The sequence below is a fragment of the Callithrix jacchus genome, chromosome 4, assembly GCF_049354715.1.
Source record: "Callithrix jacchus isolate 240 chromosome 4, calJac240_pri, whole genome shotgun sequence".
In the NCBI taxonomy this organism is placed as follows: Eukaryota; Metazoa; Chordata; class Mammalia; order Primates; family Cebidae; genus Callithrix; species Callithrix jacchus.
In genome coordinates, this window is record NC_133505.1 from 129593033 (window position 1) to 129620215 (window position 27183).

Below are 27183 nucleotides of genomic sequence, written 5' to 3' on the forward strand. Positions count from 1 at the left end.
AGTTGAAGAAGATTTCTTATGTGAACAATTCCATCTGATAAAAGTTATATATCTAATAAAATAAGGATTGCATGTACCAGAACTTAACTTTCATAGGAAAATTAGTTTTATTTCCTCTTATAAGAACACAGGGGGACACATGTGTTTTCCTGGATATAAATACTGGCTGCTGTGCAGTCAGGAGAGGCAAGGTGCAAAGTTTACAATTAACCAGGTGTACTTTGGGGAAGATGGCACCTTTCACCTCCTGTGGGTTTCATGTCATATACTCCAGGCAGCCATTTGCTCTGCCTATTTTGGCTAGTGACCTGCTGTTATCTGCGTTTCCTCTTCTACGATTTGTTGAAAATGCCTATTAATTGGTAACTACCGTCTTCTGATTTTATTTGATATTTTAGAGTAATCTTTCTTTGTTTTCCTATATATTTACTTCAGCGGATTCTAAAGGTACAGAAAGCAAATATGAATGTGTCAACGTATTCTTCTTGAACTGAAAAATGAAATTATTTTTGTTACTTATAAACTATAATGTTGAAATAAATATTATATAAATTTAGATGAGACAACAGTGCTATATCAGAGAAGGCCAATCTGCAGTTTTAAAACTGAAATGAAAGGAGAGGAAAGGTAGCAATTTATGGAAAAACAAAGCTTGAGTATGTGTCTTGAATATGTCTCCAGTTTTTAAAAAAAGCACGATCTAGACAAAATAATTAAGGTATGCATACAGCTTTACATTTGTAATCCATTGTTCCATTTTCTATCTGGACAGTAAGTATGGAAATCTTTAGTAGAGAAGATATTGGCAACATTGCAGAACATAATGTACTTTGGGACATTTCACTCAGCCTTTCATTATAATGATGCTAATCTACTTCGGTTATTTACATCACCCACTTTGCATTATAAAACAGTAATTCAGTGGTTACAATATTCTTATTTTTACTGATGATAAAGAGAAAGCCATGCAAGTGACAGCTTTTGGGTGTAATAACTTGCATAGGCTCTGTAATTGATGAGTCTCTTATGAGAAGGGTCTGTTTTCACAGTATTCATTATACACATCATCAAATTTGCACAGCTAACACCAGGATGATGTACAGATCAGCATGCACAGATTATTCTACTCATGCCCCTGCATGTGAAGCAGAAACTAAATTTGTGGTTGCAGCTCTTTTACCCAGTAATTCTCTGACCTTCCAGAAACTACTTAAAGTGTCTGAGCCTCAGGATTTTGGTATGAATTATTAGGATAATAGTATCAGCCCTGCCTGTTTCACAGAGTAGATGACTGGCTTAAGTATTTTAACAGATGTGGAAAACTCATATTTGCTATTGCTATTCTTACTCCTCCCTGTAGTATTTAGATGATATTTAGTTTTCTTTGTGTCTTTCCCTTCCTCCCATCTTCCTATATTTATAGATATTTTTGCATGGTAACAACCTGAACAGTCTACACCAACTAATTCATCCTGAGATCCTGCCCTCTGAGTTTGGAGGAATGCTGCCTCCTTATGACATGGGGACATGGGCAAGAACGCTGCTAGACCATGAGTATGACGATGACAGCGAATACAATGTAGACTCCTACAGCATGCCTGTGAAGGAAGTAGACAAGGAACTCTCCCCCAAGTCCATGAAGAGGTATGCTGGAGGTAGCCTGGGAGTGGGCTGGGGCCAGGGCAGGGAGAGGCATCCTGAGTCAACCTCTAAGCTTTCTAGTTTTTTTGTATATATTTTTCTAGTGTGATTTTTAAACTCTGTATGCCTGATGATTGGATGTCTAGGAGTTCTGAGTCAAAGATAAAGCCCTTCCCTTATTGTGAAAACATTTAAAAGTTATTCTCTTAGCAGTTTTCAAATATATAATACATTATTATTATATATTTGTATTTATATATTATATATTTGTATTATATATTATATATTTACTATTATTATATAGTAACCCTGCTGTATGATAGATTTCCCAAACTTATTCTTCCTAATTAAAACTTTGTACTTTTTGACTAATATCTACCCATCTACCCCCAACCCACCCTGCCTCATCCCTGTGCTTGGTAACCACCATTCTACTCTCTACTTTTATGAGTTTGACATTTTTAGATTCCACATAGTAGTGAAATCATGCAGTATTTTCCCATCATATTGTATTCCATAAATATATGCCATTATTTGTCAGTTAAGAAAAAAATAAAGTAATTCGAGATAACCTAAACTTAGTGTTGTTCCCAATTCACAGACAATCTAGCAGGGTCCTTGAAAGTGACTGAATCTGGTGGTTTTCAGATTGTATCCTGAGAAACCAAGGGTTTTGATGGAGTGCCTCAGGCCAAGTAGGTAGAGTAGAGAGAGGGCCCATTTCCACTGCAGTGAGAGCAAATTTCCTATCTAAGCAATTTATTGGAATTCTGTATAAGATTTCGTTTGAAGAAAGTAATGATGCACACAAACATCAGTTCAAACACTGTATTTCATAAAGTTTGCTGTCCTTTTTCAATATCTCTGCCAAGTCTTTGTCTAAAGATCTAAACATTAGTGGTACAAAACATTGTGTTTCCCTTCAGTTTTAATTTTTGTAAATTTCATTGTTGAGTCAGAGTCCAAATACCTGCTTTAACTCTCACAGCACTTTTATGCCTTTTTTCTTTCAATCAGTAATCTGGGGAGTTGTCAGCATGCACAAATGCATCCCTGGCTCTGAGTTTGCATTCCATTGCAAACAAGTAGATGTGTAATTCTCAGACTTCCCAGGCAACAACAGCTCGGGGTCCATTTGGATAACAGTAACAAATGTTACTTCTCCATTTCATTTCACATTCACAGAAATATGGGCACCACAGCCCCTGCAAGTGTCTCCACACCTAGCTTAGGGAAGATGCAAGGACGTTGAATAGGTCATGCCAATGTCTGGCATCCTTCTCTGATGAAAGCCTTAAGGTCCTATCCTCATAACTCTGACTCATGGAGTAATGTGGCTGTTCTTTAAGGATGCTCTGTTTTATGCTGCTGCCTCTGTGGTGATTGTTGCTAGTATGTGTTTGTGATCATTTCCTCTCTCCAGGCTGATACACAAGTCCTTGGAGAGAATGGAAAGGCCAGACACTTTCCTTGCTCGGATTTCCCACTAGTTAGTAAGTTTATATTTATTTATTTTTTTGAGACAGAGTCTCACTCTGTCACCAGGCAGCAAGCTGGATTGCAGTGGCACAATCTCGGCTCACTGCAATCTCTGCCTCCCGGGTTCAAGCAATTCTCCTGCCTCAGCCTCCCGAGTAGCTGAGACTACAGGAGCATGCCACCACACCCAGCTAATTTTCATATTTTTAGTAGAGACGGGGTTTCACCATGTTGGCAAGGATGGTCTTGATCTCTTGATCTCGTGATCCGCCCACCTCGGCCTCCCAAAGTGCTAGGATTACAGGCTTGAGCCACCGCGCCTGGCCGCAAGTTTATATTTAAACCAGCTTTAGGCTTCTTAACTACCTTCTTTTAGAACAGAAATTTTTGAGATCCCTTCTCTCCTAAGGGGTTCACGGATGGGCTCTCAAAGGATTCTGTTAAGTGCTAAAAGCTGTATGCAAAATTTTGTGTGCATAAGTATGAATGTATATATATGTTGTGCATTTATTTTCTGGGGAGAAGGCATATATTTCATCAAATTCTTTAAAAGTTTTTAAAAGCAAAAGTGGTTAAAAGCAACTTCCCTTAAAAGTAGTTTTCTTCTAATAAAATAATAATCCTAATGAAAATAGTTGTTACTATCTATCATTTACTAGGAACTCATCGTGAGTTAGGTCCTTACTAGGCGCCTTGTTTTACATTAATTATTGAATCCTCACAGCAACCCTGTTAAACAGATATTGAATCCTCGAGGTTAGCTAGTCTATATGTAGCAGAGCAGGTCTCCAGTGCATGAGGTGTGGAGTCCTTCACATCACTGACACAAAGCTCATGGTGGCACAGAGCCCCTCTCTCAGGAACTAAACTACATAAGGGTTTGGAGGTAGCTGTCATTGGTGTCCACTAGTGTTCTTCTTTGTCAGCTAATGAGGCCCTTTTCCTTCAGCCATTCTGCCTGAGGCATGATTGCTCATGTGGCCCCATCATGTAAGCACATTTTTCTCTGTAACTTCTACACATCACCTGCACTTTGCTCAGCTGCACCCACCCCCTAAAAATTTTAACTGCTTATTAATTCCAGCCTTACCTGCTCCCCTATCCCCAATTAATTATCCACATGGCAATTCAAAAATCTTCTAAAAATATAAATTAGATATTTCACATCTTGGCTTTATTTTATTTTTTTGAGGCAGGTTCTCACTTTGTTGCCCAGGCTGGAGTGCAGTGGGGTGATCATATCTCACTGAAGCCTCAACCTCCCCAGGCTCAAGCACTGCTCCCACCTCAGTCCCCCAAGTAGATGGGACTATAAGTGCCTGTCACCATGCCCGGCTAATACTTAAGGTTTCTTTCCTGGAGACCAGGTCTCACTATGTTGCGCAGACTGGCGTCAAACTCCTGACCTCAAGTGATACACCTGCCTTGGCCTCTCAAAGCCGAGGGATTACAGGTGTGAGCCACTGTGCAGGCCTTGGCTTTATATTTTTAATGACCACTATTTATGCAATAAATAGAATCACCTCCTTATCATGGCTTAAAAGGTGCTACCTTGTCTGACCCTGCCTCCCTCTCTCCTACAGGTATATTCCATTTTCTTCCTCTTCCCCTGCTTTTCAGACACAACAGTCTCTTTGTCCCCTTGTCACCACCACCTGGAATGCTCTTTTCCTTCATCTTCAAATGGCTAGTCCCAATCAAAGGTCAGCTTCTCAAGAGAAAGTCTTTTCATCTTTGTCACCCACCTGGTCTTAGTCAGTTCTGCTTTCTCCTCATTCTGGTCACTCCCTGTCCAACACCCTTCTTTATTTTATTCTCTTCATAGCGCTTTTAGTCTGTGAAATAGCTGATTTTATTTAATTTTATATCCGATCCCTATCCCAAAGTAAGCTTCAGGGAGACCATATTGACTGTGTTTACCCTGTTCTCTGAATCTCCAGTGCCTGGAGAAGGTCCTGGAACAACAGAGGGTGCTCAGCAATTACTAGTTGAATGCATGGAAGAGTGTGCTCTGCAGTCCATCAGTAGTCCCCTTTAAGTGCAGTATTCATAACTGAATAGGAGACATCAGACACGGTGTCAGTACTTGCCTTTACGTTGCAGAGTTCTGGCTTTGCAGGATAGACCTCAGCGGCTTCTTTGGGTTCCTATTGTTGTCACTGTTGCTATTGTTCAGGCAGCCAAAGCTGACTCATATGGGGCTTCCTAAAACTGGAAAGTCTCTTTACTTATCAATTCATGTCCTCCTATAGTTTAGCTTTGTCCTCTGTTCACATTATTTTAATTGAGTAAGGCCTGTCTTGGTAGATTTAGCCCAGTCTATCCACTGTTTGTATACTGATTCTCTTCCCCAGTTAATTAGGCCATTTCCCACCCTGAACACTTTGCTTATAGCCCATTAACGGCCACAATCCTGAGTTTCTTGCTTGTGTCATGGGCTGATTAGAATTTTAGGCATTGTTTGGTATATGTTTGGTATCGTATGAAATATTTATGATTCTATTGGAAAACTCCTGAAGAATGAGACTAAGAAAGATGTTGCACTTGATTCTTGTGTTCTGATTGTCAGCGAATGGCAGTTCACCATTGAGGAGAAGAGAAGATTGCTCCTGTGTTCCACACTGATTTGCCTTGGCCTTTCTCCTTTTTGTACTTTTATGTTATCTTTAGATTAAGAGGAAGAAAATCATTCCATCATTAAAATGTTGTCGATAATTCTTCTTTTGAATAGATGTAGCTAGATGTCTAAGAAGATGACTTTGTCTTTTGGCATAAATTTATGGAGGAACGGCATAGTTGTGTGTAAAGATACAAAATTCACCTGACTGAGTATTTTAGAATTGGAGAATGTCTTTTATCTTATGTTGTCAATGCCTATGATAGTACCTGGCATAAAACAGTAGTGAGTAACAGTACTTATTTTCATGACATGCACTTCTGATTACTGAATATCGAATAATGTTAAGCATTTATTGTTACTCTATGCCAAACCCCGTTCCAATGCTCTGTATATGTTGACTCATTTGCTTCTTAAAGCTACTAATAAAGTAGTAGTATCCACATTTTATTGATAGAGAGACTGAGAAACAGGAAAGATAAGTGACATAACTACAAAGTAGTGATGTTAATATCTGTATATAGGCAATAGTAATTCAGAGCCATTTTCTTAACCATATGCCAGAATTTGTGCCAGAGTTTATAGATCCATTATTGCCTCTGATCCTCACTGTAACTGTATGATGTGGGTGTTATTTTCCCCATTTTACAAAAATTGAGAACAAAATTTTAGGGAGTTTAGTCTTTCCATGATCATATTATTAGCAACTGCAGTTACGATCCACTTCTGTCCAATATCTAGTTCGTAAACACTATGTATTGTAGATGCATGAGAAAGGAGTATTGGATACCTAAATCTAAATTACTGGTTTTCAAGAAAAAAAGAAAAGTTATTCATTGTGAAAACAATAGAAGCTGTGCAGAAACCCCCTGAGATGGGCTGGGCATGGTGGCCCATGCCTGTAATCCCAGCATTTTGGGAGGCTGAGAAGGATGGATCATTTGAGGTCAGGAGTTTGACACCAGCCTTGCCAACATGGTGAAAAATCACCTCTCCTAAATATACAAAAATTAGCCAGTCATGGTGGTGCATGCTTGTAATCCCAGCTACTTGGGGGAGGCCAAGGTGGGAGGATCACTTGAAGGAGGCAGAGGTTGCAGTGAGCTGAGATGGCTCCACTTCACTCCAGCCTGGATGACATAGTGAGCCTTTGGCTCAAGCAAAACCAAACCAAAACAAACAAAAAACCCCAGAAACCTCTGAGATGTATGAGTTAATGACAGACATCTCCCTCCACTGTGGCTGGAATAAATAAATTCATTATCACTTCTGATTCTGCACAAATAATCCTGTTCTGTCATAAAAGAGAGTAAAAAAAGTTGGACTAAATAACTATACACTTGGGACAACTAAATACCAAAAAGAAAAAAAATTAATTACAAATTGTTTCTGACTCACTTTTGTTCTGTGATTGAGGAATTGTTCCACATATGGAACTAGCATTCATCATCCAACAATTTTCATATCTGTAGTGCATGATAAAAGCAAACTGGAAACTTAATCTTAGGTTGAACAGTATACTGTACTTTAAAATATTTTGTTACAAATGTCACATTCTCTAATATATTTTCAAAAACAGTCCTGAAACACACAGACTTAGAATGTGTATATGTGTGCATGTCTGTATAATGTATAAGAGAATATTATGGCAAATGCTTTAATTTTGTGCCTTGTACTGGCTGAAGAGCATTGGTATATACTTATGGAATATTATTAGGATATATCTTAACAATTTATATAATAGATTTAACTTTATGAAATTTTAAAAATTTATTTTCTATAAAGAAAATAGAATTGCTTTCTCTATTATCCTCATTACTCTTCATTTTGAGTGCTTCATACCAAAGTTCTTCCAATATGGAAATTGTTTACTGGCTAGAAGTCAAGACATGAAAATCTTACTCTTTTTGAGGCCCTATGATGCACATTGTATTCACAATAAGAAAAGAAACTGACAAAGTCCCTGCTTATGGAACTTCCCGTCTAGTGCATATCAGTTGTCAAATTAATACTTTAGCACAGGACATTAAATGAGCCTCTTTCTCTTTTAACATGAATTCATCTGACAGCCAATTTGCTTAGTTGGGTCTTACCTAAAAACAAAGTTAAAAGTCTAATTACTTAGTGTTTTGTGCACTAAGTATTTTATTTGCTTTAAATAAAGATGGTAGTTTAAAGTAGTTTAAATGAAGATGGTTATGTATTATTGCATAATAATATGTCACAAAATCTCTCTTCTCTGTTCTTTCTCCTGGTTGCCTTCTTTTCCTCATCCTATTCTGTCTCTCCTATACACACACACACACACACACAACTTTAGTCAGGCTTTTTTCTGTGATAGGCATCTAATACCCATTTAATATTGAGATAAAATAGTGTAAATGACACTTAGGGAACAAAAATCTCTCAATATTTTGATGCTTTCACCTTTATTTTCATTCCATCTTTGGAAAAGAATTTAAGTTTACTTAAATTGAGTCAGTTTATCAGTTAATTCTGTAATTATTTTTACTTTGATAATTAGTTCCGTTGCTGTTCTTTTTCATTTGCATGTGCAGTTGTGTTTTAGCTTATAGTCTTTTCAGAAGTTAATGAGATCTGCTAAGAGGCATATTGTCACAGCAAAAGCCAATTGGCTGGAATGCAGCAGCAGGGGAAGAATTCATTACCAAGGAGAATTCTGAAAGGGCAGCTGCTTCCTAAATGCTATAGCTATTAAGATGGCAGCTTCCTGCTATGACAGGAGCATGTTTCATTGATTTTCCTCTTTCCAACTCTCCTGTGGTTTCCTAATGATAAATGGAGATATAATCCCCACCTGCTATCAAAGTCATGTATAAGTGGGCTTTCAAATTATGTGCTTTCCCAATCATAACGTATCGTTGCCTAAACAAGAGGGGTTTTTACTTTTTAAAATTCTATAACTGTTCCATGAAACTTTCAAGATTAAGGTTGATTTTATTTGGATATTCTACTAGGATATTTAATAAAACCATTCAAATTTTGATCTTTTTGTTGATACAATCATTCAAGCTAAAAATGACGGTCCGAAAAAAAAGGTGCATTTTTGTTGCATTTTTTAAAGACTGGAATTAAGCCTCCTGTTATTTCTTTTTAATTTATCATAATAATCATTTCACTGTAATTTTTTTCATTTGGAGATGTTTTATTGGAAAACATCTATCCTACACTAGAAATTTTTGATATCTCAAAGAAAAGAATCTTGCTCAACTATGAAGCGCTCTTAAGCCTAGTATTTTCTATTCAGAAGCATTGGCGACTCACTATTCTAGTTAGAGGCCAGAGAAGATTGTTTCCTTACTCCAGTGCAAAACATCACCAGCAGTGGTTTCTCTCTAAATGTGCTACATCCACAGTTCATAAATTCCTTGATACAGAGGAAGGGAATCCACATTCTTGGAAGAAGTAATGACAAAAAGACAGAGGAGGGAATGTCATCTGTGCAATTATCTGGTAATAACTCACTGATGTTGTTGGCTTTATCCTTTCCAGATCCCAATCAGTAGTGGATCCTACAGTACTAAAACGCATGGATAAAAATGAGGAAGAAAACATGCAGCCTTTGCTTTCTCTGGACTAATAACTACTCTACATCCCCTTCATGGATTAGAAATTGAAAGTATTGGTTTTCAGCAACAGGGACAGCACTGTGGAGGAATTACCAGCTGGAAACTGACTTATTCATGTTAATGTAGCATAATGTATAATAAGGCATCAGGCTTTCCTTGGCCTGAACCATGGGGGCCCTGAGCTGGATTTTTAAAATGTCAATAATTTATTCTGTAAGTGCCAAGTTCTTTGTAAATATAATGTAATCTTCATGTCAAGTTTGTACATTTCAGTATTAACTCAGTTTGGAAAACGGTTGGCTCAAAACTCCATGCCAGTGATACGAACTATAACAAAAAGTAGAAAAGACACAATCAAAGCGAATTAAATGTAGCCCTCTTTCCTATGAAGCCATATTTCAGCTATCATAGTGATCGTTTCATTGTTTTTCTCTGAAACTCTGTCAGTATTCAAACATACTTTTAATGGGCACACACAACTAAATGATTCTAGGAAATTTCATGATTAATGTATTTCCTGTCTAGTGATTTTCATTTCAGAGAAATGTGTCTTAGTAACTATCATTGGACTTGCATTTTGGAGGCAAGGAATGGCAGATGAGCTGGTAAACTGAACACTTGAACTCTTCTATGTTGTTTAATTCCTGGAATCTTGTGAAAAGATGTGTTTCCTCAGTTAAGACGTAGAATTGTAAGAGAGTGGACTCTTTTTAAATTGCTGTCTTCACGATGTGCCCTTTATTCAAGACCCCATTTTCTCTCTAATGTACTCTAAGTACATTTCTTCCCCCAAAGCTCTTTGGCCAAGAGAATGAGAAATTATATGTGAATAGTGTTTTGACAGATAATTTTGAACATAAAATTTTTGGCTTCATAAGGGGCTCATTTCTAATTGTTGTGCACTGGTTAAAACATATATATATTCACATATATATTTTTACTGAGCTCTAATAAATCCTTGATGTAACAGGATTATAAAATAAATTATAGATATTCAGTGATCTTCAAGATGTTATAGATAATTATGTGACATAACTGGAAAACTATTCCACTGAAGTTAATGAAAATGAGAAATAGTGAAACTGACTTTCAGTGTACCTATTTAAGGGAATTCCAATTTAATATATAATGCAATCTTAAATATGTGCCATCTTATTTGAACTATATTTTTCCTTCAAAGAAACAACAGATTTCAACATAGTGTAGGGTAGCATCAGGTGACAGCCAATTTTATTTTTCAAATTTAAGTTAATTATCTTTGTGATCCTATTTGTCCACAATTTTTTTCAGAAAAGGCTGAAAAAACACATTTAGTCAGAAGATATAATGAAATCATCTGAAGGCATCTAAGACAGCATGCAATAGTTTATACATGGATTTAGAAATTTGCATATTTAATGCCTTATTTCATAAAATTCACAATTACAGCAAATTTTACAAAATTTTATTTTAAATTTCAATGTGAAAAAATGATTTTTATCACCCATAATAAATTTTGGGATTCAGTGTTTATCCTAAAATATTCTTTTGGAAGAAAAATATCTCCAGAAACTCTTGGAAACCAACAAAAATAAAGGCATGTGGCAGCCTTCACACTTTTGAGCCAAAACCTTCCAAAATTTGTTAGAATTCTATAGCCCAAAATTGTAAAAGCAAGCTAAGTACATCAGTGTACAGAGTATCAATGGACGGCCTCCAGTGTGTAAAAGTACGTTAATTAACACAAATGAAAGACCTTAATAATGCCAACCTCCAGTCATGTGCAGAAGAATAATGAGTGTCAGTTACCCTGTTCTCCTTGTTACTTTTACAGAGATTGGAAAGCACTGGGGACATGTCTGAGCAGTTCTTACCTTTGTGAGAATTCTAACCATTGATATTCTTATATTCTTGTCTACCTGACATACATTTTGTAGCCGAGGGCTTTATAGATTATATAAACCTTATGCAGTACAATCCATTGGAATAAAATAGAAGCATTGTAAGTGCAGAGGGCAGAAAACATTTTATTCTCATGAATTTCTCTTGATGTGTACAATTTATTGCCAGTTTTTAGAATTCTGCCAGTTTCAGATGTCAACCAGCATTGGCAGCTTCTTTCCCCTATCGTAAAGTTAGTGTCATATATAAAAATAACTAGAAAGGCATATTTTATATGTATGCCTATCTAATTATAAGTATCATTCACACTGTCTCCCGGACCCACATTTGGAAAGTTTGCATTGCATTACTGCTCATCTTTAAATGAGCAATTGAGAGTTGGCTAGATTGTGTAAAATATTTTAAAATGAATGAACAAATGACAATGATGATGTGTTTTGAAATTACCATATATAGTTCACTCTGTGACTAAACTCATTTTCTAGTAATGCTTGTGAACCTCAGTCAAGGGATATTCATTCAACTTTATAAATTTACCCCTCAGCACCAGGTATCTAGCACTGTTTAGGACTTTTTCCCTTCATGATATTCTGTGTCACATAGCTATGTCTATTGTTGTATAATCTATACCCTATAGTTGTATACCTATAAGCACGCCTATATTCTTTTATTTTAATTGCAATAGTATACCTCCACTTACTGCCCCCTCTCTCACACACACTCTCTTACACACTCACGAACACACTAGACTGTTTTCTCTAATTAATTTGCATCTGTACTTTGAGAGGGATTTTAGTTGCCTTGTCACTTGAAATCTGTGGGCTTCAAAGAATTACCACATTTGACTTGGAATAGGCCGGTAGTCCATTTTTCTTTCCCCCTGCCTGTTCCATCTTCTATTTCTGGTATCTTTTTTTTCTTCCAGTTATTTCAGGGGCAGCTTCTTCCAAAGCTGGTTTAAAAATAAATAACATCTCTTACCATGTTGTCAGTGACATTTGCCTGCATTTTTGACTATTATTTAAGAAGGAAGAGATTATCATGAAAATATACTCTAAGAAATATGAAGAAGTGCCTCTTTGAAAATGGAATAAAGCAGTGATACTGGCATATGGATTTTATTTGGTACTCTCTTCCAAAAAGTAAATACATAAATCTATATTATAAAGTTGAAATATTTGAAGGATATTTGAGGCCTTTGTTTGAGTATTCTCATACAGTATTAGGTCTCTGTTGTGTAAGTAAAATACACTTTAACCCTTGTTAATGATAAACCTGGCACTATGCTAAAACAATATACAAGTATTAAACAGTTTTGCAAGCAAGTTTTTGAAGTGGGCATGCATGATTTCTTTTATTTCAGTAATGGTTTGCATAAGTGTAAGCAGAGATATTTCCTAAGTTTTTCATATAGAATGCTTATTTACTTTATAGTACCAATAATTCATACATTCATAAGCAGGAAAGCCAAAAATTTATACATTCATACCTAGCTTCTTTTAATAGTGTTAACTAGGTCATATTGTTAAATGAGAAGTTTCTGTGATATTCTTGAGGGAACAGAAGTCCTATTGCATCAAGAAATTGGAGAGTTGTTTTAGATATTGGGGAATATATTTATGACTCTTCACAAAAAGAGCCATAGGGTATGTCTTCAGGGACAGGCTTCCTTTGCTTCTATAATGTAAAGGTTTATGGACACGTCTGTTGTCCTTTAAAGAAGTTACATTAAGAAAGCTTTCTGAGAGACTGTACACTCTTCTGTTGTTTTATTTAAAGGTCTGCCTTGTGTGGTTGGTGTATAATATCTCAGCTTCTTTGTGTATATTCATTAATGATTACATGAAAAGTTGCCATCAGCCATGAGGACACTTCAGAAAGATTTTCAGCACACAAAATAAAATGAGCAGAGCTCTAGCATGATATTTGAACTTTGAGATATGGTATATGTACATTTTTTACAACAATAAGCTCATAGGATATATTCCATTTTAGATCTGCTATATAAATACATAGCCTGAAACATAGTAATGTGTTTGAAATTTGTGAGGTCACTGATCATACAAGAAGAGGCAGATTATAAACCAATGTATTGAAACAAAAGAAGATTGGTTAAATATGCAAGGTGTATAATTATCTTCAGTAATGAAAAGGGTTTGTTTTCTTGTTTTTGGTCTTTTGTTTTAGTTGAAAAAAAATAGCTTCTCATATGCTACTGAAATTATTTGACATTATTTACTACATGAAAGGGACAAATAAGTAAAAATACAAAAGAAGTTTGGCTTTGTAACATTATTATATTATGATGTTAATGGCTTAGAGGACATAGTCATATAATTTAATTTTTTAAGAATTAAAGTTTTTATTTTATAAATATTTAGAGGCTAACCTCAGACATGAAAATAGTGGTGTGGATTCTATTATGTACTAAATATGGGAATGAATTCCCTGGGACTATAGAAAAAAATATGAAATAACAACTTTGTGGATTGAAACACTCAAGTTAGACCTTTTTCAAAGAAGGAGGAGTGCAATTGATGCTATTAAAATAAAATTTTAGAAATCAATTAATTATAAGACTTAAATATAATCAATACAGCCATGGTAAATAGTGGAAATTGTTAAAATTTAGAAGTTGTTTTGTCAGTGTTTGACTTAGTTTCAAGTCTCAAGGCAAATATTTCTGTCCTTGATAATATGAGTGCATTTATTCTATAAGATTTGTTTTTTCCCAGTGAATGAGATGGCCCTAGGTGAAAATCAAAATAAATTTTAACAACAGCTTTAAGAGTCAGCCAATCCTCAACTACTTAAAAAAATGGCAATGAACTTTAATTCATTTATATTTAACAGAGATTCAAATCATTGTCTTGTTTCTAATCCAATTTTTCAGATTTTTGCATTTGCTTAAATGATAAATAAAACTCAGAAAACCAAATAGCTTTTGTTTTCAAAGCTATTCAGGAAAAATAAAAGATGTCTAGAGGAAAAATACAAGTCCTTGAAGAATACTGAGCACATTATTTGCTATTTTGCTCCAATGTTATTAATTTTTACTACTACATACTATTTGTTTAGTACTACACAAAATTTGGCATTTTGAAGGAGTCATAATTTCCAATACAGTATAATATAATTTTTGGATAGGTATACATTTCTGTTTAAGAGAAATGTATACTTTAATTTTGTATATTTTATATTTTAAATGTATACATTTATTTTGCATATGGTTGATGTTGAATTTGGTAGTCCCAGATCTGCTTCATCTATAAAATGGAGATGTCTTTAAAAAGTTGTCTAAAAATTAACTATATTTTTATTTTGAGAGAACTTGTGCTTAGCTATTTAAGTTAGGATTCCTCAGATTTTGTGATATTTGTATGTGTGGGGATCAAAGAGGAAAATATATAGTAGTTGTTTAATCAAAATGACATTCAGTATTCTATAACTTCTAGTCAAACTTTCAAAGGAAAGTTGGAAAGAAGTAAGCTAACATTATAATTACATATAGCAATGGAATGATCAGTAAATAAAATAACTAGTGTTTTTATGTTTACACATAAAATGGATTAGACAAGAGATTAAATTTAGAAATTTGAATTACAGGAAAGCATTGGTTTAAATAGGTCCTCAAAAAAGTAATCCCAGGTCAAAATATGTTGTGAAATTAAAAAAAAATTCAGCCTGATTTGAGAAAGAATGCTTACTCACTAAATATACATTTGTGTCTTCAGTAAGTTTTTTTCACTTACCTATCTGTGGATGAAAAGTTATCTAATTAGGTAAAAGAGACTCAATTACATTTGCCTAGAACCATCTATAAGTAGACTTCATGAATTTCGTTGGCCCAAACTCAGAGGATTTTCTTTACACAGGATCCTTGAGGTGATCCAGAATCATTATTGGTGCTCCCTCCTAAAGGCAGGCCAGGAGAACCATGATTCCACAGTGGGAATGAACCCAGGCAACGAAAAAACACAGGAAAAGCCATTGTTTTCACTCTGGTTGCCAAAAAGTGTGTTCCTTCTTCAGGAGGACCGAGGAGAAAATATTTTAATTATAAGCAGAAAGCTATTTCAAAATGTCAAGAGTTTCTAATATCAACAGTTAAATACTTAAGTGAAAAGGGGTCATGGGGAAGTGATGGTCAAATCTCTGTTGTGAAGCGAGTTTCCACACAGCAACGTCATCAAAAACTCGTGCCTCTGAGGATTACTTGTTTCTCTGAAAATAAAATTAAATATGCTGTTTTGTTCCCTTTTTTTTCCCTAATTGGTATCACAAAAATATCAGGCAGAAGCCACAAATACTTTGTTGTCATTTAAGAAAAAAATGCTATATTATACATATATGAACATAATTCACTTAGTTGCATATGATTGAAATATTTGCATGCTTGTTTATAAATTATTACCTAAAAGTTTTATGAAATATAATTATAAAGTTTTAGTGCTAGAAAATTGTGTTCTTTGTGTCTTGGATTCATGGGAAGACTGGTAATATCCCTTACTCCTCATTCATATAGCTAACAATTTTAATTGGATGGCTAATGGATATGTGAATTTAACATTTATAAAACCAAGCTTTGCCTTCACTCTGACCCTGCTTCCCCTTTAGCCTTCTCATCTCACTCTGTGTCAACCCCAATCTTCCAGTTTCTAGGAATAAAAAATTTGAAGTCATCCTCTCTTTCCCTCCACTTTTTCTCTCAAAACTACATCTAATCAGCTAGCTCATGCTGTTGACTCTTTAAAATATATCCACACTCTAATCACTTCTCTAATCTTCATCATCACTGTATTAGCCCAAGTCTTCAACATTTTAAATCTGGAATATTTTAATAATCTAAAAAATCATCTCCTCTTTTCTAGAGTCAATTTTCAACACATTAGCAAGAGTGAGTCTCTTAAAATGTAGCTCAGATCATTTTGTTCTCAAAATCCTTTGAAAGAGTAAAAGCCAATGTCTTTACAACAGGGTATGAGAAGTGTTGATATGAAGGCAGTAAGCACCAGTATAGCAGCATACCATGGTTTCTGATTGGCCTGGCATTTTTGCCAATATTATGCAAAAATAGTTGTTAAATACTTTAATTTTTTGCTTTTGAAGTTCTCTACCCCATTCTTGACTTTTCTTAGATAATCTCTTAAGTATCTCTCCTTTATCTGCTGCTGCCAAACTGTCGTCTTTGCTGTTTCAGCAACTTGCCAAGCATGCCTCTACCTCAGGACTTTGGCATTTTGGTTTCCTTTGCCTCTTTCTTTCAGATATTCTCATGGTTTATTCTCTCATCTCCTTCAGGTCTTTGCTCAAATGTCATCTTTATGAGGACTCTCTTTCCCAATTTTAGATGAAACAGCCCGTGGTTCTTCACATTCTCCTTTTCTGCTGTATTTCCTCTCCATAGCATTTATCGCCTGATACACCACACAGCTTATTTATTTACTTTATATTTTCCCCCAATAGCAATGTGAACTCCACAGGGGCAGGGATTTCTGTCTGTCTGTTCACTATTGCATTACTGGTGCCTTGAACAGTGCCTGGGACTTAGCAAATCCAAAATGATTTCATGAAGGTCCTAATTTGTTTCAGCAAGATACATAACACCCAGTATAGTATGCATTGAAGGAGAGTTTCTTGTTTTCTTATTTAAAAAAAATCTCGTTATTTATCTTCCTCTCATGATGATGGAATCATGAATCAAAAATAATATCCTCCTCTTCTCAATTGTGGTCTCTATCCCTGAGCCTAAGTTTTATATCAGTGTTTCAGTTTTGTCTTCAGAAGTTACTCCAGGGTCACTGGAGCCTATATGTATCCACATGGCTTACTCTTGGAGAGACTACAAGATAGCTCAGGTGAAAAGTCATTTTGAGATTAAAACTATAGGGAATTGTTCTTTATTCATTATCATAGTTAATTTCAGTTTTTAAAAAATTGCAGGGAGTTAAAATGACCATTATTCCAGTATTGGAAGCCAGTTTAAGAGAATATGACTATGTAGTTACTTTTAATGGAAAAGAGAAGAGGAGGAGGAAAAAGGAAAGAAATCATGTTCATACCTTCTCTGCAACAATTATAAAATGAATGAGGAAGTATTTTGGTGTTTGTAAGGTCTTTATAGGATCTTGATATCTATATATTATAGTCACTTAGTCTGTGAACACTTTTAACAATTGGGTTTCATGTTACGTATCTTTAAATTTTTATGATGAAAATTTATAGCTGTGACACAAGATAATAGAAATTGCTCATGCTCACATATATTTGAACTGCCTTTTCAACTTGCTCCCTTCTCTTTACTTTAATTCTAGCTATCATTTTTAGAGCCTTACAGCCACAATTCTTTTTAACTATCACCAATTTTTATTTCCTATTTGGACTGACTTCTCCATAATTTTAGTAACTAAATGTCCTAGATATTGGTTCTTGGTGTGATAGGTATCTGATTTTTATCCTTTGCAGTTTAACTTTTAATCCTTGCCAAACACATGTTATTCCTTTTCCTTGGCTATATTGTTGTGCCTTTCCCAATGCTGTAATAATTTAAGCCTCCTGTTTTATAATCTCCTACCAGAACCTCTATTAAGAAGACATCGAATTTAAAGGATTAGCAGGTGATGTTGAAGAAGAACTATAACCTGAAGAATAAGGACAGATGTTTGAAAATGTGTCAGAAGTTATCCAGTTTTTTAGTGGCTTTGTGATGGGTAGGGATTTTGTTCCACTTTGTGTACTGTGTATGACATTGCTGAGCAATATAGATCATGTTTCTTGTCAGTCACACAAGGATATGGTAATCAGGGTTAACAGTTTGGAAAACATTCTCTAGAGAAGAGACTAATGATTCTTGCTCACGAACAAGGGAGAATTTCCCTACATTTCTTAATATTTGATCCTTGATAGTCTGTACAGTGAAACCACTTCCCTCTGTGACATTCTTTTTTTGCCACCCTTTATGATTGTGTTTAGCATCACTTCAAATACAGAGTTCAAGCTGAAGTATACACAGCACATGAAAGATACTATAGTTCATGTTCTCTTAGGTTGAATTTTCTTTTTATAATTTTTTATGATTGAATCCTAAGGGTATGTTCCTTGGTAAATTGTATTAATTATAATCCATTTTATAATGGATTTAATAACTTTACAAATCATATTGTTATATTCTGAAAACCATTATATTAATACTTTATTTTTTTTTAAAGAGAAACTGTCTTTTTTGATTACTGAGGTTGAATGAAATACTGTTAAATAAAATGTCAGTAAATGAAATTTCAGATTCAGAAATGTGGGTGCATGTATATGCCCTTTCATTTTTTTCATCATTAAATTTCTGTAAATTTTAGAAAACATCATATAAAATGTTATGAAGAAATTTGTCATTAAAATATGGAGACATTTGAATTTGGTGCTAGAATTTGGAAGTATAAAATACTTTAAAAACTGACTTAAAACATATAGGGCTATATTGTAATGGTATTTTGAATTTATTGTTGATTTGATCAAATATATTTGATAACATTGGTATTATCTTAAAGTCACTAGAACTTCCTGACTTCTAGAATGATAGAATGGAGATACAAGAAATTGTCAGTTATATATAAAATTTCACTCTTAAAGCAGCAGACTGGATTGAATGATGATTTCAGTTAATTTCATTTTTTTCACTAACACATTTACTGAGCATTTACCTGTGTTCTGTATACTGGGGGTATAGGAATAAACAAAACAAAGCCTTTGCCTTTCTGAAAGTCACACTCTAGTGGAGACAACATATACAAAGCTAGAAAGTGTTGCAAATGTGATGAAGACTTACCAGTTTAATTGTGTGACCTCGAACACACTGTTTTCTCATCAGTAAAATAGGGCAATAATTGTACTAACAATATGAGCTAAGTTTTCCTATTTATCCTCTTGAAAACTTGGCTCCTTCCTTTTCATGGAAAACCCCAACATAATCTCCCCTTATCCATGCTATTTTGAGGATGGCTTTAGGGTCGTGTGGTTTCTGTGTTTCTGCTCAGAGGTGGCAGTGCTTGCCAGGGCTGTAGATGCTCAGGGCAAATGCATCTCCTAATCAGTGCTTTTCCGGGTCATTCAGAGGTGCTGGCTCCTGCAGACTTTTTTCTCTCTCTTAAGGTAAATTCCATACTCCTTTACTTCATTATAACTGAAAAATAAACATTGATTTGCCATCAGAAGACCAAAAAAAAAACCTCCAACAGATTTAAGAATTCTGAAAATTGCACAATTCACTCTTTCTACTTAATTTGTTATTCTCCCTTACCCACGGACAGAACCACAACTCCTGGTTTCCACTGATGGGGTTGGGTATGCTTTATGTAATACAGCTGACAGAAAGCCCAACCATTGTGGTTTCAGAAGTGCTAATTTAGGTAGTATTAAAAGGATCATTTTGGCCGGTATGTGAAATGTAATGAAAACTTTTGCTTTTTGTATGATGATCATATGACAAAACATCTTGAAAAAGCCATAAGAAAGTTTCAAAGTGTGGGCAGAATACAGAAATACCATGAGTATTGATTATACTTATCAAGGAGGAGCCATGAGTGAATAAGTTTCTCTTATGAAAAAAACGGTAACAACCAGCAAATGACATCTGTCTTAAGGAAACAGATGTCTATTTCTGTTCATATCAAAATATTACTATGGGAGAGCTTCTATGTTAGTGCAGGCTGGATGCCATGTTAATTAATGAACACATAATTGATTCTTCTTTCATGTGATTTTCATAAAGCAATATTTCAGGACATCAATGATTGATGCACTAGATTCTTGATGAAGAAAAATGATGGAGAAAAATCAGATCATCTATTATCATCATAGTAAAGAATCCTATTTTTGGAGGCAGGAGGTATACACACCTTTCAGATTGCCTTTTTTTTTAAAAAAAATAAAGTGTTTTCTTTATGAAGTCTTTATAAGCTTATTTCCATCATTGACTATGTACTGAAGATTTAGGCCAGTCTCAAACACAAATAAATTGAGATTTTTATACAACTTATTTACTGAAAGATATTTGAAAGCAATTTTTGAGAGGAAAGAATTTTAAACCTTATTTTGCTACAGTTCCTCTTTTGTCATTTAGTGGACATTGTAAATATGTTTTAACAAAGTTCTCAAAAATAGTAAAGTAGGCCAGTCATGGTGGCTCAAGCCTGTAATCCCAGCACTTTGAGAGGCCAACACCGGTGAATCACTTGAGGTCAGGGGTTTAAGATCATCCTGGCCAACATGATGAAACTCCATCTCTCCTAAAAATACAAACAGTTAGCTGGGAGTGGTGGCACATGCCTGTAATCCCAGCTACTCGGTCAGCTAAGCCAGGAGAAGAGCTTGAATCTGTGAGGTGGATACTGCAGTGAGCTGAGACTCTGTTTAAAAAAAAATAAAATAGGATAATAAAATAAAATAAATTGTAGAAAAATTCAATATTTTAAAAATAACTAGAAATATTTAAGCATAAATGTTTTTAAATTTAGAATAATGATGAGGATATTTTGCAGTTATATTAAATATTCAAATAACAGATGCTGGCAAGTAGATAATTATCAACATCTAATAAAATGCACAAAATATAAATTTTCCTATTTCTTCTCACCCCAAAAGCTACCTCTTTCTTTCTTTCCCTTTCTCTCTCTTTCTTTCTTCTTTCTTTCCCTCTTTCTCTCCCCTCCCTTTCTCCCTACCTTTCTTTCTTTTTCTTTTCCCTCCCTCCCTCCATCCCATCCCTCCTTCCCCCTCTCTCTCATACTTTCTCTTTCTTTTCTTTCCTTCCTTCCTTTTCTTCCTTTCTTTCTTTTTCTTTTTTGCTTCTTTTTCTTTCTTTTCTTCTCTCTTTCTTACTTCTTTTTTTTTCTTTTTCTTTCAAATAATAGATGCTACTTCTTGAAAATCCTTCAGAGCTTTAGAGATTATCAAAACCTGCTGGTTGCAGTAACTGGAAGCTATAATCCTAGCACTTTGGGAGGCCAAGGCTGGATGATAACTTGTGGCCAGGAGTTTGAGACTACAGTAAGCTATGATCATGCCACGGCACTCCAGCCTGGGTGACAGAGCAAGACCCTATATCTGAAAAATAATAAAAAACAAAATCTTTAATTATATTAGTATATAAATAGAGACATACAAGGTCTGTCTTGGTAAAAGTAACACCACTAGTCAAGGGAAATACTAGTACTAGAACCAAGATTTCAACCAGTCCATCCATGCTGTTGTTGCTTTTAATAACTTTCCCCTGACTCTGCTAAAACTTTTTGCAATAAATTCTGTTCTACTTGGGCATGACCTCATTTAACTTTCTGTATATCATTAAATGTGCTCAGAATTCTCCATCAGCATTATATTAGGTAAACATCTACTAATGCAAAGGGGAACAACACTCAGGAATCTTTACATTGGAAACAGATTGTACATATCAACTATTCCCAGGCTTTCAAGATTTTAGCAATCAATGGATGTAGGACAAGCTCAGTCTCATAGGAAGATGAGATTTCAACAGGCCTATGTCTTATTCAAATGATAGTCACTCAGGAAGCCAACTTTCCCGGTTTTAGGAGCATGTGCTCCCTAATTTCAAGAAGAAAATTGTTTTCTCTGTGCCCTTTTCACTTTCCCTTGCAAATAGCCTTCATTTGGTTGACTAAAAGGGGAGCAGCCCAACACAGGTAGTCAACTTAGCTCTTGACTTTCTTCTCTACATTTGTCAATGACTTAAGGCAAGTAGAAGGTCAGGATGTTGTTTTTCTACTATTACAGCTGTCAAGCAAGTATGTAGTGTATTAGAGCGCTCTGATACTGCATGGAGAGAGTCCTTCCCAAAGGTTGACTCAGGAATTTGCCCCTATTAAATTAACTCATGAAGTGCTTTTCTCATAGGATTTATTGTACTAAGTTTATGGATTAGAATGTTAACACACTGGAGTCTCTTAAGTCTTAAAAAAATGGAGAGAAGTTGTAGATCTTAATAAAGCGGTTTAATCTAACTATGAAAAATATTTACTTTGGTTCATTATAGGGTAATAAGGAAGTTGAGATTACTTAAGCATTGCTATTATTGAGTTTGGAAAAGGGCAACCTTGCAGTTACTTGGTCTCTCATTTTACCTAAATATTTAGCTGCTTTTATATGGATTTTAAAATAATGTGTGAAAACATTGTATTAGACTTACACTGAGGATATAAACATTACGGAGTCATACTCTTAATATAATACATTTTTAAAAACAGTATTTATCATACTATTCTCTTCTAAGCTGACAGTAATCTATTTTAAATAGGATTTCTGAGAAAAGAAATTATGGTTAAAAATAGCACAGCTCCATGCATTATACCATGTATTATAAACTCCAAATATATTAAAATTTTCTAATATTCAAAAAGAAAACCATAAAAGTATCAGTAGAAAGCATGAAAGAATGTATTTGTAACCTTGGCATAGGAACCTTTATGCCAATGATTCAAGTTCCAAAGTTTAAAAAAAGAATAAGTTTCATCAAGAGGCATTTAAAATTTCTGTATGAAAAAAATTATAAGCAAAACCAAAAGACACTGACAGATTGGGAAGATTTTTCAACTTATATAACAGACATAGAGCTAACATCTCTAATATATTAAAATGCTTCTAGCAATTAATAAGAAAAGAAATAAACTTAGTAGAAAAATAGCTAAAACTGCTGGATGCAGTGGCTCACACCTGTAATCCTAGCATTTTGAGAGGCAGATCACCTGAGGTTAGGAGTTTGAGATCAGCCTGGCCAACATATAGTGAAACCCCATCTCTACTAAAAAGTACAAAAATTAGCCGGGTGTGGTGGCAAAAGCCTGTAGTCCCAGCTACTTGGGAAGCTGAGGCAAGAAATCGCTTGAGTCCGAGAGGTGGAGGTTGCATTGCGACGAGATTGTGCCACCGCACTCCAGCCTGGGCAACAGAGCCAGACTCCATCTCTTGAAAAGAAAAAATGAAAGAAAGAAAGAAAATAGACAGCTAATGTGAACCCATGGTTCAGAAAAAATAAAATATAGTGGCTCTAAAAATAAGAAAAAATGCTACACCATACTTAAACTACGCAGTAGTTTGATAACACACTCTCGAAGAGGCTATAGGAAACATCTTTCCCCTACCTTGTTATCAGCAGACTACATTGATAAAATTTGTGTAGATGACAATTTGGCAATATCTATTAAAACAACAAATGGAAGTATCCTTTGACCCACCTTTTCTCTTCCAGAAAAGCATCCTTCAAACATGCTTGCACATTTGAGAAATATATGTACAAGAATACTCATAGCTAAATTACAAGAACAAAAGAAATTGAGGAAACTAAAAAATGTTAAAAATATTTATAATGTTGCTGAAGAAAGAATACTGTATAAATCTGATATAATGTGTTTAAATTGATATAGCCAATCAAAAGAATTCTATACAAATCTAAAAATACTGAGGAAATATTTTATGTACTCAAATAGATCCCAAAGACATACTACTCAGAAAAAACGTAAGGTACAACTCTTGCACTATGTATAGTATAAGTAATGTTTTATGTAAAAATGTGGCAATGAGGATAAAAATAAATGGCCATATTTGCTTGTATATTCTTAAGGAAATATAGAAGGATATAACAAGCTAATCACATTGGTTGTTCATTGGGAAGAGATAAAAATTGAGTGGATTGGAACAAAGTGAGAAGAAAATTTTCACTTTTCTACAATTTGTTTTCATTGTTGAACTTTGTGAATGTATTATGTATTGAAAAATTAAAAAAATGACTTAATCTTTAATGATGCTTCTAGCAATTTATATATATATATATAAACTGCTCAGTCTAAGATACAGACCATTATCCATAGTTTTAAATCCTCTCGCATGCCTCTGATTTCTTCTTGAAGGCCTCTGATTTCTGCTTAAAGCTAACTATCCCATATTATGCTATTATTTTTATTTTTTTGTGTAGCTTACAAAATGGTAAGAGATCAAATATTATGTGTATATCTCTAAAAATATACCTTTGCATGTTTGAACTTTACATAAATGTCTTACTATATGCATTTTTCCAAACTTCTTATATTCGCTAAATAGTATGTTTTTGATTTTCATTCATGATGTTGTACTGAAGATTATACATTTTCACTCCAGTAAATTTGATTATCCAAAAGAGTTCATGTAAGCATGGGATTATCACTTCTTTGAAGTGTTTGACAGAATTCAGTTAAATTATCTGGTGTTGGTGTTTTCCTTTAGGAAACATTTAAATTATTCATCTCATACCCTCAATTATTTTAGGACTAGTATTATTTTTGGTTTATCACTGAGTCCATTTTGTTACTGTATTTATGTATATAGAAATTTGACTACCTTCACTGAATTTTTAACAATTCTTACTTGCATTTTATAATATTCTCTACCTTTAAACATACATATGCTGTATTTATCGTTATTGCTTCTTTCTATTCTTCACATTATTAATATTTTCATTAATTTAAGCCTTCTATATATAACTTAGTTGAAATTCTTTGCCTTTGATGCCTATTCACTAATATTACTATAATATTTATTTGCTTCTTTCTTGTGTACATTTTATGAATCTTGTTTTTTCTTTAATTTCCTAATTTGGTTCAAAACTATTAAATTTAAGTCTTTCCTTTTTTCTAATATTAAATATTTTGAAAGTGATGGATTTTCCCTTGGGAAATGCTTTTTCAAAAAAATATTTTACATTTTTGCGTCTCGTGTTTAATTCCAGATCTGTGTGGAATTGATATTTTTATGTAGTGAATGGTAGAGATCAAATATTGCTTTTCCCCCTATTGAGCCGGGATATAGCATAGCCTGAGGTAATTATTTATTGTTCTGTGTTTCAAATAATCCAGGCTTGCATAGGCTTTATTCCATACCTTCAGTAACTCTTCAAACCAAAACTTAAGGTGAAGCAAAGTAGGCAGAAGATCCAGCTCTGTGGCTGTCATGAGTCTCTGATCTCCTTCCTTGGATACTCACATCTGTCTTGTATTTATAACCTGAAGATTTCCCTTAAAGTATTCCATATTGGTTGTGATTGACATTAAGTTTTCTTGGAATAACAATTGCTTCATCATTTAGTTTTCTCTTACAGATAATTTATGTATTGGCATAGGCAAAAAGCTTTGCCACTTGGTGCCTGTGCACTCTTCCATAATATTAGGCTGAACTTTCTGAGGGCATGGATACATAAACGTATTCAACAAGGAGTCTGTCATTTCTTCTGGATTTCTTCCTTTTAAACAATCACATATCAGAAACAAATTCCTTTTGGGATTATAGGAGGCAATGTTAACCAAAATAATCGGGTAGGATTCTTTCTAACTCTAATTTTTCAGAGCCTATAGGTTGTCTCTAAAGCAGATTATTAACAAAATTATTTTATACCTTCTAGAACAAGTGGCCCAGAATTATACAATTTTCTTAAAAAATTTGTGTTTTATAAGATTTATGATGGTCTCTTACAAGATTTGTTGTTTGTGGACCAACATGAAACCTATCAAACATTGCTCAGAACCTAGGATGACTTTTAGATTCCTAAATAGTTCTACAATTGTCTGGTTAAAAAGGTTCCCAGTGGTTACTAATAATACGAATAGACTAGAACAACTGATACTTATAAAGAAAATAAGGGACAAACAATGATAACCATGTGAGTGGATACTGTAGAATGGTGGTTAAGTAGTAGCTCAGATCAGAATCTTGAGTTTTAGTCCTTTGTATTGCTTTATTAGGACTAATGCCACAACAAAATGCCAGGGACCAGGTGACTTAGACAACATAAATATATGTCCTCACAGTTCTGGAGTCTAGAACCCAAGACTGAGGTGTTGGCAGGGATTTTTAATCAGGATATTCTGCTTTTTAAAGAATTCTAATTCATAGAGATTTTGCAATTTGTGTTATACTGTGCAGCATATCAAGTGTGTTAAATATGTTTTGCATAATCTACCCAATTAGATTAGCTATTAACTGCTAATCAAAATGACCTTAAGTCATATTAATACAAAATTTCTCTCTGTTATGTTTATTTACTGCAATGTGGCTTTCACTCTTGACACATAATGTGTCAGTAAAAGCCAGATCTGAAATACACAGAAGGTCTATCTCATAAAAACAGTTCTATCTACATATTTTGACAGATTTTTAGTGCAACGTAGTGATTAGTGATGTGACAATTATGATGTACGAATGGCATTATTTCTATATCAAATTTAAAGCAAAATAAAATATATGAATTGAAAATAATAATGAATACTCTCAAAAAGGAGATTAATATTGGAAGTTTGTATATTAAACTCAAGCCTCTTAAAAATAATAACCAGGAAATGGCTTCTAATGTTCTGTGAAAATAGTACAAATGTGGCATGTGCATTACATGTGTTAGAATTTTTTAAAGATTTACTTTTTAACCAAAATCATTTTATAGGCTGGTCATGGTGGCTCATACTTGTAATCCCAGAACTTTGGGAGGCCGAGGTGAGCAAATCACTTGATGTCAGTAATGTGAGACCAGCCTGGTCAATATGGTGAAACACTGTCTCTAGTAAAAATACAAGAATTAGCCAGGCGTGGTGGTGCACACCTGTAATTCCAGTTACTCAGGAGGCTGAGGCAGGAGAATTGCATGAACCCTAGTGGCTGAGGTTGCAGTGAGCCGAGATCGAGCCACTGCACTTCAGCCTGGGTGAGAGTGAATGAGACTCCTTTTCAAAACAAATTTAAAAAATCCCTACATAAAAGAAGAAAAGTACGAGAAAACTGTCTCTAATGTTTTGTTATTCATAAACAATTGGGTTTTATTTAGGTATACATGATCTCTGTTGCATGGAATAGTCTCTGGCTCTCTTTTCTCTGGACAGGCTTGGTAAGTGAAATGGACAAAACACATGGCATGAGGAGCATTTAAATGCTTATCTTCATCCTTATCTCTTT

The 27183-nt window shown here is 34.5% G+C and overlaps 1 protein-coding gene across 1 annotated transcript in view; it reads left to right on the forward strand.

The window, feature by feature from the left end:
* Nucleotides 1-15668, forward strand: part of CLVS2 (clavesin 2) — a 78405-nt gene extending 62737 nt beyond the window's left edge. The window contains exons 5-6 of the mRNA XM_002746923.6: nucleotides 1424-1644; nucleotides 9251-15668. Coding sequence (XP_002746969.1) covers nucleotides 1424-1644; nucleotides 9251-9338 — 309 coding nt within the window. The 3' untranslated portion in view covers nucleotides 9339-15668. The remainder of the gene's footprint in view (nucleotides 1-1423; nucleotides 1645-9250) is intronic.
* The last annotated feature ends 11515 nt before the right edge of the window (nucleotides 15669-27183 follow it).